This window comes from Toxorhynchites rutilus, chromosome 2, assembly GCF_029784135.1.
Source record: "Toxorhynchites rutilus septentrionalis strain SRP chromosome 2, ASM2978413v1, whole genome shotgun sequence".
NCBI classification, from domain to species: Eukaryota; Metazoa; Arthropoda; class Insecta; order Diptera; family Culicidae; genus Toxorhynchites; species Toxorhynchites rutilus.
The window spans coordinates 103026830-103041174 of NC_073745.1; the positions used below are offsets into that span (position 1 = coordinate 103026830).

Below are 14345 nucleotides of genomic sequence, written 5' to 3' on the forward strand. Positions count from 1 at the left end.
TTCAGGCTGAGTGCAGTCTTCACCTTTCATTTTATTAATTGATTTAAATTCATTCGGGAAAGAACATTCTTGTGCAACTCGAATTAATAGTTTCAGTGTAGTGTTTAACTCGTTTGGTGTTAACGGACCAGTAATTTTTAAATGCTTCTTCGAAGTATTGTAGAAAAATCTCGTACACCATGAAACGACTTTCAACAATTTCGACAGCTCCGAAAATCTTTCAAAAATGTCCCAATGCTCATGAGCACTATTTTTAGTGAGCAACGAAACGACAAGTCTACGTTCAGTTGAATGTATATCATTTTCACCTGTTGCAGATTCAATAATTGGCCAAAGATGTTCAGGTTTCAATAAAAATTCTGGACCATGCCACCACAATTTATCATTTAAAATTTGTTTCGGCTGAGCTCCTCGAGATATTTGATCAGCTGGGTTCATTTCTGATGGAACATGCCTCCATGTATGTCCGTCAGAAAGTTTTTGAATTTCTGAAATTCTATTCGATACGAACGTTTTCCAAGCAAATGACGGTGAATTAATCCAGTGCAATACCACTGACGAATCTGTCCAAAATACCACAGATCCAGAAAATTCTGTAGAAGTTAGAATTTGATTAATCAGTTGACTGCCTAGCAAAGCAGCACACAATTCCAAGCGAGGGATTGATTGTGTTCTTAGAGGAGCAACTCTCGATTTAGTGATTAGTAGGTTGCTTATTCTTCCACCACTCGTGTTAGTAGAAACTATATATACGCCGCATCCATAGCCTCGTTCGGATGCGTCACAAAAACAATGGATCCCATATGACGTACTAGTGATTACACGTCGAGGCACTCTCAACTGGTGCAGTAGCGGCAGTTGTTCGCGATAATCTTGCCACCAGTCTTTCAACTCATCCGGGAGTGGTTCATCCCACGTATGCTGACCTATCCATAAACGCTGTACGAAGATTTTAGCTGCTGCAACTACCGATCCGACTAGGCCCATGGGGTCGAATAATTGGGCCATTTCCGATACAACAACGCGTTTAGAGATCGTATCTGTGCTGGATAAATCTGGAATTTTGAAAGCAAATTGATCGATGTGAGGATTCCAGAGCAACCCTAGAGTTTTCACTGACGACGACCTATCTATTTCAATCTCACTCGGCATCTCAATTAGGTCAGGGGGTATTTCCCGTAAAACCTTCGCGTCATTAGCACACCATTTCCGAAGACTGAAACCGCCGGCGGCTAATAGCAGCCTTAACTGCGCTGCAGCATTGACAACGTCGTTCAAATTGTCACCACCAGCCAATGTATCGTCAACATAAGTGTTTTTCCTAATTATTTTTGCACCTAACGGAAACCGCGACTCTTCATCATCTGCCAATTGCATCAAAACTCGCGTAGCTTGGAAAGGAGCACACGTTGTGCCATATGTAACTGTTGTCAATTGAAATATTGAAAGTGGATCAGTCGAATTTATTCTCCAAAAAATTTGAAGCCAACGTCGATCCTCCGGATGAACCCAAATTTGTCTGAACATTTTTTCAATGTCAGCGATGAACACATACCTTGGGATTCGAAAATTTAAAACAATCGATACTAAAGTTGGTTGAACCGTTGGTCCGGCATATAAAACGTCATTTAACGATAATTGATTACCTTCATTACACGAACCATCAAAAACTACACGTATTTTTGTAGTGGTACTATCAGGGCGGATTACAGGATGGTGAGGTAGAAAAGTAAATGGTTTACCTGTATGCGTAGTGCGCTGCATGTGCCCCAATCTTGCGTACTCATCCATGAATTGATGATAGCTGTCACGGAGGTTCGAGTCCGTCCTGAAACGCCGTTCAGTTGATAGGAACCGGCGCTGAGCCAGCTGATACGCGTCTCCAAGATAGGGTAACCGGTCTTCGCGTAGCGGTAGTCGAACCACGTATCTTCCATCAGGTTCCCGCGACACAGTTCTTCTAAAATGATCTTCACACCGTTGCTCGTCTAAAGTTAACGCTCTACCGACGTCGAAATTTTCAATTTCCCAAAACCTTTGGAGCATTGTTTCTAGACTATTGGCGGTACTAATAATGCAAATCGGCGATTGATTTGCAGCAGATGAATACATTCCCGACACCACGAATCCGAATACGGTACTCTGTAATAGAGGATAACCTTGAGCAAACGAAATTCGGCTAGATTCTAGCAACGAAAAGAATAATTCCGCGCCGACGAGAACATCAACTCCCGCACTAATGTTAAAACGAGGATCAGCGAGCACTACATTCGACGGTATATTCCATTTCGAAATGTTGATGTTTTTACTGGGCAAAATCGCCGGTATTTTCGGGATAACCAGACATGACACTGCAGCTTCAAATTTGCTTACTCGAGACTTTATATTAAGCATAACTGTTTCCGTGATATGTACTTTTCCCGTGCCGACACCGATCACATCCACGTTTGTTTTACTACGCTTGAGTCCAAGTTTCATAACTAGGGACTCCGAAACGAAATTACACTGTGAACAACTGTCCAACACGATACGCACGAAGTGATTACGATCGAACAAATCTTTCACCTTGATCAAGGCTGTTGCTAGAAACACTTCACACCCGATATTACGCGACGGATACATCTGTGTTAAGGTTGACTCTGGCTTATTTCCTTCAGAGTGTGCAGATAATGAACTCACTGTGGTAGATGTAGTCGACGAGAGAGTCGCGAGGGTATGAACCACTGGCATATGCGTAGATTTCGAACCCGACGGTGATGTATTATACGATTGCGTATTGTACTGATTAGGATACAATTGTTCTTCACTTTCTACCGATTGTTCATTAGCGATAAATGAGTGCGATACTCTCGAGTTAGTTTGAGAACGATCCAAACTATCTGCTGTCGGCAGATGTAATAGTGTGTGATGCCGATTTCCACACACTCCACAATTAGCCGAGTTACAATTTTTAGCCATGTGATAACCACCTAGACAATTTATACACAATTTATATCGTTTGGCAAGATTAAAACGCTGCTTTGGCGGTAAACTCTTATATTGTACACAGTTATACAAAAAATGACTCTGCTTACACTGAGGGCATCTAATCGAAGGTTCGGTGGCGACCAATGTCGAACCCGTTTTGGTTGGTCGCTTCTCATCATTGCTAAATACACTTGCATTTTGGGATAGTTTCACCGATAGTAACATACGAGCTTGTTTTCTGACGAAGTTCACTAATTGTTCATACGTTGGTCGCTCATTATCATTATTCCCTTAATGTCACTGAGTCTAAACGACGACTTAGACTCTCCACGAGGACCGAATTCCAGTGACGATCTGGACCCTCCAATTGGTTCAGCACACTAACATGGCGATCAAATTGATCGAGCAATTCGGATAGCCCTGAAGCAGATTCGCGTTTCAATGTAGGAATAGAGAACAATGCAGAGATATGACGCTTAATCAATAGGTTAGGATTATCATACCTTTCTTCGATAGCTTTCAACGCAATTTGATAATTTTCGGTGGATACGAGAATTGACGAAATTATTTGATGTGCTTCACCTTTCAATGCAGCCTTCAAATAATGCATTTTTTGAACGGAAGTTAGCTGCCCATTGGCGTGAACAAGCGACTTGAAAAGATCTCGGAACTCAATCCACTTTTCCGGATTCCCATCGAATTCTGGGATTCTAATCTCCGGAAGACGAATTGCTTGTGTGATTTGTGGCTGTACCTGACCTGTCGGTACTCGAGAAGTTGAAACGAGATTATCACGAGGCAATTTTGTGATTAGAGAGGATTTGAGATCAACATAAATGTTCTGGAATGACACACGTTGTTCTGAAAGGTCCTCAGAATCTTCGGATTCCTCATATATTTCGATTTCATCCTGTATTTCACAAAATCTTTTCCATAGATCATCGAGTAGATCTATTCTAACCTGTATTTGATGAACCATGCCTTCATGGTATTCATCATTAAAAGTTTTTATAAGCTGCGCGGAGCCGAGAATGTTCGACCTACGTCTGTGTAAAATTTTTAACCGATTCACTACACTAGTGTGAGTTTTTCTCATTGCAGATGTTGGCATGATCTCGGACAATCAACGAGATAAATGTGACGTACCTGGTAACTGAGTCGGTTTTTCGATGAACGAGATGAATAAGAGAAGTTGAGGCAACTTCACGCTTTCGGAGGTGACGACGGCTGGTCACGTGTTCTTGATGTAGAATTCGTCGATCAATTGCTTCGAGTCAGCCAAAGGGGGCTCAGACACATTTTTCGGGTTTCGGCACCACTGTTGTAGACTTAGATAAACTTATTTTCTCTATCCTCCGAGAGCGAGCGAGGCGAACTTGTCGAAATCACTGACTTCTTCCAATAAATGATGTACACAGATGTAGAGTTGTATGATAAGAGAGAGTTTTATTTATCCACTTCGGGCTTTTATATAATGCGATACCAATAGACAGAGGAAACAGTAGAATTCAAAATAATTCATAATATTCAAGCTTGTGTAATTTCAGTACATTGGATTGAAGGTGTTCCATACTTATAGCATGCACGGAAAAGTATTTCTGAACACATTATCGTATAAAAAATGCAATATCAAACAGTGAGTAAACTTGATATCTTTTTTTTTCAATAAATAGACATAAAATTCAGTAAATATCAAGTGTAATTAATAATTATTAATACAAATTACAACAATAAAACTTTCTACTAAAATATTAGTTACTAGCTGACCGCCCAAAATTTATTTTTTGTTATCAATACCTTCAAACATTAACGTTTTCTTGCTAAGCGAACGTTCATTGGTTCAATCGCAGAAATGTTCATTTAAAATTACCTTTTACTATAAAATTTCTAGTACTTCTACCAAAACTCGTCATTATAATATCAGATTACACCCAGGTTTTACGCGGGGGATACGTACCTCGTAAAAAAAACCGCGTTAATTGGAAAATCCGCGTAAAAAAAACCGCGTTAATTGGAAAATCCGCGAAAAAAAAACCGTGTTAATTGGAAAATCCGCGTTAATTGGAAACTCCCCGTAAAGAAAAAAAGGTCACATAAAAATCCTCTTGAGAATCGTGATGGGGTGCGGCATACGCTCTGAGGGAGCTTGAAAGGGAGAGATATGAACTGAGAGAGAGAAGTGATGTTGCTCAGGTTTACGCGCAAAAATCGGAAAATCCGAGAAAAAAACCGCGTTAATTGGAAAATCCGAATTCGAGTAAACATTTATTGTAACTCATTAGATGAGCGATTTTAGGGGGTATGACGAAGCGAGGTGGAGTGTGACAAAGTAGTTGTCCAGCCTAAGGTAAATTTTATGGTTTAAATGCTCAAAAAGGTGCACCTGAGGGAGAGATGTGATATTGCTCAGATTAAAAATAACATAACAAATTAATTCAAAAAAATCCAAATGTTTAATATCTTTGTTTTTTAAATTAATAGAACACAGATTCAACCAAAAACTGATAGAATGTATCGTACAATGCTTAATCGCTATCGTAGATAACACCACATCGTCGGCGTTTCAACGGGCTATCGACAGGTTGTGGTTCCTCCCCGTTTAGCTGTGCATTTTCGGTAGTTTTCTTCTCGTATTTTACCAGCTCGGTGTATCGTAGTAAACAGTGCCTTTGATCGTTACGGAAGGAGATGGCTCGCTCGATACAAGGATCGTTTGTCACAAAAAAATCAGCAAGCGTTTCACCAAGTTGCAAACCTTCCTTAATCTTGCTCTCGGTGAATTCCGTTTCCTCGTCATGATCAATATTTGCTGAATTATTCACATAATCCAGTAAATCTTCATCCTCGAAAAATGGTTCCCTTAACATTTCCGCAATATCTGCGGTGGAAAAATCATCGAATCCTTCACCGCCAACAGCATGGGCTAGAAGAAGTATTTCGCCCTCTTCGTTACTTGCTGGCATCGATGAATGTACACAGTCAGGCCACAATGGCTTCCAGCAGGCATTTAACGTTGACCTCTTCAACAGTTTCACTGCAACTTCAATGGATTCTACGCATTCACGCATTGTAAAATACTTCCACGCTTCTATTATGGTCGATGCATTGCCTGTATCTATTTCATCCAAGATGTAGCGGAAGGTAGTTTTAATATAATGCCTCTTGAACGTGGCGATAATGCCCTGATCGAGCGGCTGGATTAAAGATGTTGTATTCGGGGGAAGGAATACAATTTGCACATTCGGGTGCTCGACGCGCAGCTGCCCAGGAGCGTTGTCAATTACGAGAAGCACTCGAAACTCCAGTCCTTTTTTAGCAAGATAAGGTTTGACTTCCGGCACAAAGCATTCTTCTAGCCATCTCCTGAAAATCTCCTGCGTTACCCAGGCTTTTTGCATTCGTCATCCAATGTACTGGTAGATCATTGAAGTTTAAACACTTCATGGATCTTGGACGTAAAGATTTATGCAAAAGCAGTGGTTTCAGCATTCGATCTCCTGAGGCATTGCTACAAAAAAGCAATGTAATCCGGCCAGATGCCGATAATTGAATTTTTAATTGAAGTAATTGAAGCCAGATGCCGACTTTTCCGCCTTTGCCACATAGGTCCTACTCGGCATTTTTTTTCCAAAACACTCCAGTCTCATCCGCATTAAACACCTGATCGGGGTGGTACTTACCATCTTCGATCAACTGTTTAAACTCGGCTGGATATGATTTGGCTGCCTTCAAGTCTGCTGAAGCACTTTCGCCTTTAATCTGCACATTCCTTATCGAGTGCTTCCGAATGAACCTGTAGAACCAACCTTTGCTAGCGGAAAACTCCAGTTTCTTTTCAGAGAAGCTCGACGGCTCTTCTTCCTGAAACTTCCCATAAAGCCGCAAAGCTTTAGCCATGATGGTTCCTTGGTCCAAGGGACAACGCTTCTGCGACATGTCTTCTATATATATAAGCAACGCTTTTTCCATTTTGTTCATTATTGGGTCTCGAATGTACGAATAACGCTTGGCGGTGCACTCTGCACTGCCCACCACAGCTCTCTTGATAGTCTCCTCGCTTTTTTTTATAGTACGTACTGTCGATTCGCTCAACTGGAACGTTCTGCTGACAGCGGCAATAGATTGTCCACCTGACAAACATTTCAGTACGTCCAGTTTTGTTTCCAACGTGATGGACTTTCAATGTTTTTGGTTCGTTTGCTGCGGAGATGCCATTTCGGACTGCATAAAGAAAAAAGCCATTTTGGACTGCAAATGCGTAAACGAGGGAATACAAGTACTTACCTAAATGTTTGTGTTATTGAAACAACCAGGTCCACACCGTTCCGGATAGCAATACAATTTATTCTATGAATTCGTAGCAAAGCTGAAATTTGAACTTTACAATTTGGTAAAATATTGCATATTTGCATAATTACATCTACAGCTATTTATCTATCTCCACTAAATTCCTCCAACGTGTTTGGGCGGTTTGAGGAAAACCCGCCGACAACAATGATTTTGGTCAACTACACACTTACTAAAAATAAACTAATAATTTGTAGGGCTCAAATGTTCTCTATATTTATCCTTTACAATGATTTGCTTGCACTTTCACTTCGTTACGCTGCTGTACTTCGGTACCCCATCGATAGGCTGATGCGCAGTAGGATGACGTGACTGCGTTGATGTTGCTGTTGTTGTTTTTTTCATCCTTTTTTGCTCTATGTGGTTCGTGTGTGCGTAATGTGGTTCGTGTGTGGCTCGTGTGTGTAAAGTTATTTCGGGTTCGGTTGTTTTTAGTTCCACGAATGAAAAGGAAACGTCCCGCGCGCTTATTTCATTCCTAAATGGGATTGATGCTATGCATGAATTTCATTGTGTGTGGCTCTCGACGAGCGGACTTAAATACATGTACATGAATCTTTCTTCCCCCAGCCGTTATGTGGGGTTGGATGAAACTTCGTTGCACACGAAGGTCGTACGGAGGATTTCTGCTTCGCAGTGGTGTGCTCATCAACCCATTCTTGCGCAAGCTTTATGCTATCTCGAGATACTTCTTCTTGCACTTGCAGATTCATCAGCTAGCGACCCAGCTTGTATTTCTCCTGGAAATGCTTTCTCTGCAGCGCTAATTGCCTCTGTTCCAACTCTAACTGCTTCTGGTCTAATTCTTTCTGTTCTGTCAGGCATTTGCGTTGCAAAATCTGTCCTCCGACTTGACGTGGTCGTTCCCATCGAAACTGGCATAGGCGGTGGTGAACAACGCGGGCAAATTGAATCTGTGTTCGCTACAGATGCATCGAACCTGGCACATAGGTGCGGCACTAATATCCGTCAATAGCACTAAGTTCCGTCATATGGTCTCAGGAAGCATGAGGGACAGATTTGATATTGCTCAGTTTTTTTACGCGGTAAAAAAACCGCGTTAATTGGAAAATCCGCGTAAAAAAATCGCGTTAATTGGAAAATCCGCGTAAAAAAAACCGTATTAATTCGAAAATCCGCGTAAAAAAAACCTCGTAAAAAAACCGCGTACAAAAAACCTGGGTGTATCTTCAGACAAAATTTTCGTTCAAGATTTTTCAACCACTTGCAAATAACATGTTTCTCCGTTACATGAAATAAATAGTTGATACAGAAAATATGATGGAAAAAGGACAGCTATAAATGGGAATTGAATCTTCAAAATTTTCCCATTTTCCTTCAGTTTTCCGAAAATTTTCAATTGTCATGTGGTTGGAATATGTGTTATATTTTTATGGGACTCCCTCTCCATTCCAGAGGAGGGAAGAGTGAAACATTTCTTGTCTCCATAAACCCTCAAATCCCAAACTTGGCTCCGTTTGCTTGATTGTTTCTCGAGTTATGCAGAAGTTTATATTTCATATGTATGGTAGCCCCCTTCCCCTTAGAGAGAGGGTAGATGTGTCGAACCACAATAGAAACATTTATTGCTCCCTAAAACCTCCATATGCCAAATTTGGTTCAATTTGCTTATTTAGTTGTCGAGTTATGATTTTGTTGGTTTGTGACTATTCCCCCCAATTTGTTGTTGTTGTTGGGGGACCTGGATGTTTCTCCGTCAAAGCCAGGTTCCGCTGGTAGGATTTTTGATAACCTCTACCTCGCCAGTTATTATTGTTATTGTTTCTGTAACCATTATTATTATTGTATTGATTGTAATTTTGGTAACTATTGTAGCGTCCACTATTATTGTAAGTGATTCTGTCGCGAGGTCCATAACCTCGTCCACTCTTCCCACGATTATTTATGTATTTACTATGTCCCCCCGGGTAGCATGTTAATTTTTCGATCGCACCACAGAAGTTTTCTGTTGTTGAATTTTGCTTAACAGTTTTTAACTTTGCCAGTATACTGTCCGAAGATGTTTTTGATTCGCAACGTGTTGTGATTGCGCCTACAATTTCTTGGAGAGTATTCAACTCTTCCACTGCCTGGCGCTTGCGAGTCCAGTCAGTCTTGTTTCCACGAATCGAATAACCGTAGCTTGTGCTGTAGCTTTTTGTTCCGGCGTGGTATCTGCAAACTCCGTGTCGACGGTATCTGCAAATAACGCCAGCGCGTCGATAAACGCGTATAGTTGTGTTGGTTAGCGCCGTCACATTCAAGGCGTGTCATTTGGCTTAAGAAATCTCAACTAAGTATTAATAAATGACGCTAGTTAATGCATACGTTGAGACGGCAAAAGATTCACAGGGAACGTTAACGCCATTCAAGAAGAAGAAGAAGTTCATAGAAGTTTGGTTTCGTCTTTTCACTGTCATAAACAGGGGTGCGTTGGGCTGATTTGAGAAGGTCTCCGACTATCTGAAAATCCCACAGTAGAAACTACTCAGTATGGTTGCAATTCCAGTCATGGAGCCCTTTATTGAAAGGTATCTACAGCTCTGCAAGTTCACGAATTTATTGGGTTTTCAATTGTCGCAATTGATACGGTCAGAAACTGGACAGCACCGGTCCCTGTTGCACCAATGAAGGCTCATGGGATTTGGCACTTAGGGCGAGAATTTTAGCGACAAACACTTAAACGAAAACCGATCCACACAACTGCGCCAGTTAAGATCTCCATGACTTTCGGGATGTCTTCATAATGTCGAAAGTCACGACTTGCTCGGGTGGGTTATTCATGGTTACGTTATCCCGTAGTTTGATTTCTGTTAGTTTAAGACTTATTATTTCTTGTATTTCTAAATAAGTTTCTCCTGCGACTTTCGCTGAAAATTTCAAAGTTGTGTCGTTTATTACATTTTCATGTAAAATCAATATTTCCTCAATATCCCTTTTATATTGTTTTGCAGTTTCTGCCTTTTCTATCAGGGTACTTATCTTCATTATATTGTGTCTTGATTTTTTTTAGATTCGACAGGATTTTAGTTGAAATTTTAACTTTGCTGTCTATTTCGTCTAACATCAGCACTAAACATATTTTTGAAAGTTTTAAAGTTCTCAGTTGGTCTGCCACGGTTCTGATGAATTCGTCTTCGATGATTTTCCGAATCCCTCACTGGCTGATCTCCGGTTTCTGGTGCGACTGAGCTGCGTTTTCGCGCTTGATTTAATAAATTACACAACAAGCGGACGTGTCGCTAGCAGCTGTGTTCGCGTCCTGTCACGGTCGGCATGTGCGATGACCAATAATAACGATACGATATTAAATAAATAAGAAATCAGTATAGGGTATGTGTACCAATAATGGAGGACATATTGAACCAACTTCCAGAAATTGGCGAATAAATACTCTATTTTAGTTCAGAAGTATACAAAAGTATACTTTTTCTAGCAGTTTAAACTCTGTTTTTGGAGATTCTCACTGATATTTCGATGTTCAATTGACTAAATTGTATAAAAAACGTGTTTGAAAATGTCACTTCCATGTACCCATTATGGTAATAGTGTTCCTGAAGTTTCGCAATAAGTGTACCTATTATGGTAATAGTGGGTGTGACATGGAAAAAAAGTGTTAATAGGATTCAGCTAATACTTCAATAATAATTTTAAGTAGAAACATGCCTCTAAATCTTATACCTAGTATACAATACTATGTCGTTGATTCTACATGTTTTGAGATGTAATACTTAAATGCTTCTATCGTTTTGTGTGTAGGTGTAGTGGATAACAAAACTGGAAAGGATAAAATAGATTCTTTCTGCTTTCTAAAAGATTTTGTAGATTAGCATAGTATTTTATTAACCAAGTCAATAGTAAATCCAATTAACCTTATCAATCAGCATTCATTTGATTCCAAGAACGCTCCTGTAGGTCATTTTACTACTGGAAAAAGTTTTGATCGAATGAGAAATTTTGTTTTTCTGATGAATACTTTTTCGATAATGCGATTATTCCCAAATCAGAAGACAGTTTCGAAATTTCCAATTAATTCTGTACAAGACTCATTATTTATTATTCATTATTCGGCAATTTTTGCATAATTTTTGCATAATTTTTGCTTTTGCTTTGATCGATTCTCTTAATTGACTTTATCTTACGATAACCATGGTCATGTTGAAACATAGACAATTTCAGTTCAGACATATTTTGTGCAACATAATTTCAATATGCAAGAACATCAACCAATTATTTGTATTCAAAATTTAAAAAAAACTTCCGGGATGATAATCTGAAAGAGGGTACACTTAATTAACTACAAAGCAAAAAAGAATTAACAAGCATTACAAGTTCCGGTTATAATTTATTTTCTGTTAATGAAAATCATTGGTTTTTTTATAACATCCGGTATCCAACCGGGTACCTAATATTGACCGGATAGGCAGGATACCGAATATCCGTTTCATCTCTAGATCAGACTATTGTTGTGTGCTTCCCGGTTGTGAAATAACTGCCTGTGCCTCGTTGACTAGCCTAGCTATTTCTCAATACTACTCAGCGTTTAAAAGCGCCCTATAATATGCAATTGCACATATTCCTTAGCAAAATGCTGAGAAGCAAGCATCAATGGGACACACTTTTCTCAAACTAAATTTTTCAACCGAAGAAAAATGTTTTGCATGGAATCAAGTACCAAAATCGAGAAAAAAGAAATTTCTGATGTTTAAAAATCATATTAGAGCCTTCAAAAATAAGATATGTTTTCTAAAAAAACTATTGCGATGATAGGTACTTCTACCCTAGTTTATATACTTTTGCTGCTAAGAAAATCGATTTTAAAGCTAAAATTACACACAAGAGCGTATCTTCACTATCATGGTACAGGGTGTGTTGTTTCAAGTAGTTTAATACAGTGACTTCGGCGTCACCTGTATTCTGAACTTTTTTGTGTCTATTAATCCCATTACGTTTTTCTTTATTATCAACACATCATTATTAAATTTAAGTTTAGGGTCAAATAGACCGAAAGTATATTAAACTACGCATCTACAAATCGTGCACGAATAAAACATAGTTTTGTTTAGTTTAGGAATTCTTGCTGTCTGAACTATCGTCGATAGTCTAAGTTCTTTTCGACACTGGACTATTGTTTCGCTCACAAGTTCACCATTTCACTCGTCGCTCTATGTCCTTTCTAGCACTAGCACTTCACATTTTACTCAAATCGAACACTTCTAACATTGCGCGTTCGAATGTCACGGTCGCCATTCAATTTAATAACTTTACTTTTAATTGAGAATATGATATGTTATTGATTAAAAACATCCTTCTTGGGAGTGTGGTTAACAGGAAGCATTTTGTTCGTAGACAACTGTTACATGAGCTATGAGTCAGCCGATTTTTTTTTTAATTTGAAGACATACGTCATTGGAACTGACGAACTGATATTTCTTTTAATTTGCCTATTTCATTTCATATTCAACTTGAACGAGAACAATTTCACGCATAATACTGGAAACTTTGGACTTCGGAATTGAGCATTATTAAAAAGACTTTCCTTTTTTGTGTGTCATGTTAAGTCTATTATATAACTTATCTTCCCATGTGGGGAAGTTATGTTTTTAAAAAGATAAACTAAAACTAAAGGTAAAGAAGCAAATAATTACACGACCGTCTTCGTCCGCTAACTAACTACAGGGTAACTTCGATATAACGTACATTTTACTTTCAAAATTGTACGTTGTATCGAATTGTACGTTATATCGAAGCATAATAAAGAACTCTGAAACGTAGTTTATATTCCTTTATTGTGTTGCTGTTTGAGTAAGGACTCAATTAGAAGACGAAGCCAATTTTTCTCATGATGTTTCCCTTCGTTCTGTTGATTGAAGTTTGATTCGTTTAGAATCCGGAATCACAAAACAGTTGTATTTCGGGATTGGTTAAAGTTACAACACAAGCTGTAGTATCAAAATAGAGATCATTTATTTTTGTTTCAGAAAAAAAATATCTAAAAAAAATTTTTTTTGGACTTTGATAATGTGTACGTTATATCGAGGTAAAATGTACGTTATATCGAGTGACGTTATATCGAGGATACGTTATAACGAGGGTACGTTATATCGAAGTTTCCCTGTATATCTAACTTTATTGAATCTCTTCAGGTTGAATACAAGTTGGAAATCATTATCTGCTTATTTTTATTAGGGGCTGTCCACATACCACGTGGAAGAGCACGATTTTAGACTCCCCCCTCCCCCTCCGTGGACAAGCGTGGACATTTTCATACCCCTACCCCCCTTTGTCCACGTGGACATTTTTCTTTTTTTAATTAAAATAACTAAGGAAATGTCTGAATCACGCTTAAATTCCATTTAAGTTTATTTTATTTCAGGTTTTACTAGCTGTACCCTGCTGTACCAGCTTTGCTGTGGCTCATTGTTGTTTTACGGTAGAGAAATGGGTAGCATAACAAAGCACATGTTCCATTTAATTTTAAAATACTTGTGAGTAAACTTTTTTTTTGTTTTTCCATTATCAGCGAAGATGTGCAGGCTATCTAGTTTGCCAACACGGAAACTAGTAATGTACAGTTGACCAGGTGAGGAACAATCCGCATCTGAATATAAACTACACAACTTCGAAGATTGATCTGGAGCTTTACTAATTGTGATTTCAAACGCCAATCGAATAAAATAAAATGGATTTAAAATTATTTTCAAATATAATTTTAGTTCAGGTTTTTTCTAAAAAATGTGTTGATATCACATAGAATACATAGATACAATAATGTTAATTTAAGTTCACAGCTTTATTTCAGAAGTGTACCTATTCCATCTGAAAATCCAGTAATAATCCAATTAATCTGGTTGATTCGCTTTCATTCGATTCACATGGAATTCCAGTAGAATTTTTTTCACAGGGATATTCTCGATCTAACGAAACATTATTTTTTCATTTTGGATTATAAACATTTAATGACATAACGATCGCACAGCAAATCGATGGACAGTTTTGAAATGTTCTATACAAGACCCAGTTATTGCTTT

General features: G+C 38.8%; 2 protein-coding genes across 4 annotated transcripts in view; one reads left to right on the forward strand and one right to left on the reverse strand.

Moving 5' to 3' along the window:
- LOC129768551 (protein lines) overlaps positions 1-14345 on the forward strand; it is a 155418-nt gene that overhangs the window by 25278 nt on the left and 115795 nt on the right. The window contains exon 3 of one of the 3 annotated variants that reach the window (XM_055770279.1): positions 4069-4627. The exons of the other annotated variants lie outside the window; for them this stretch is intronic. The gene's annotated coding sequence lies outside the window, so the exon portion shown is untranslated. Of the gene's footprint in view, positions 1-4068; positions 4628-14345 lie in introns of those variants that run through there. 3 annotated transcript variants of the gene reach the window in all.
- LOC129766009 (tigger transposable element-derived protein 1-like) lies at positions 5493-6365 on the reverse strand. The gene has a single exon (XM_055766470.1). The coding sequence runs from the start codon at positions 6363-6365 to the stop codon at positions 5493-5495; it is 873 nt and encodes a 290-aa protein (XP_055622445.1).

Bases quoted from the DNA above. Each gene is read 5' to 3' on its own strand.
- LOC129766009 (XM_055766470.1), bottom strand. From the start codon at position 6,365: ATGCAAAAAGCCTGGGTAACGCAGGAGATTTTCAGGAGATGGCTAGAA.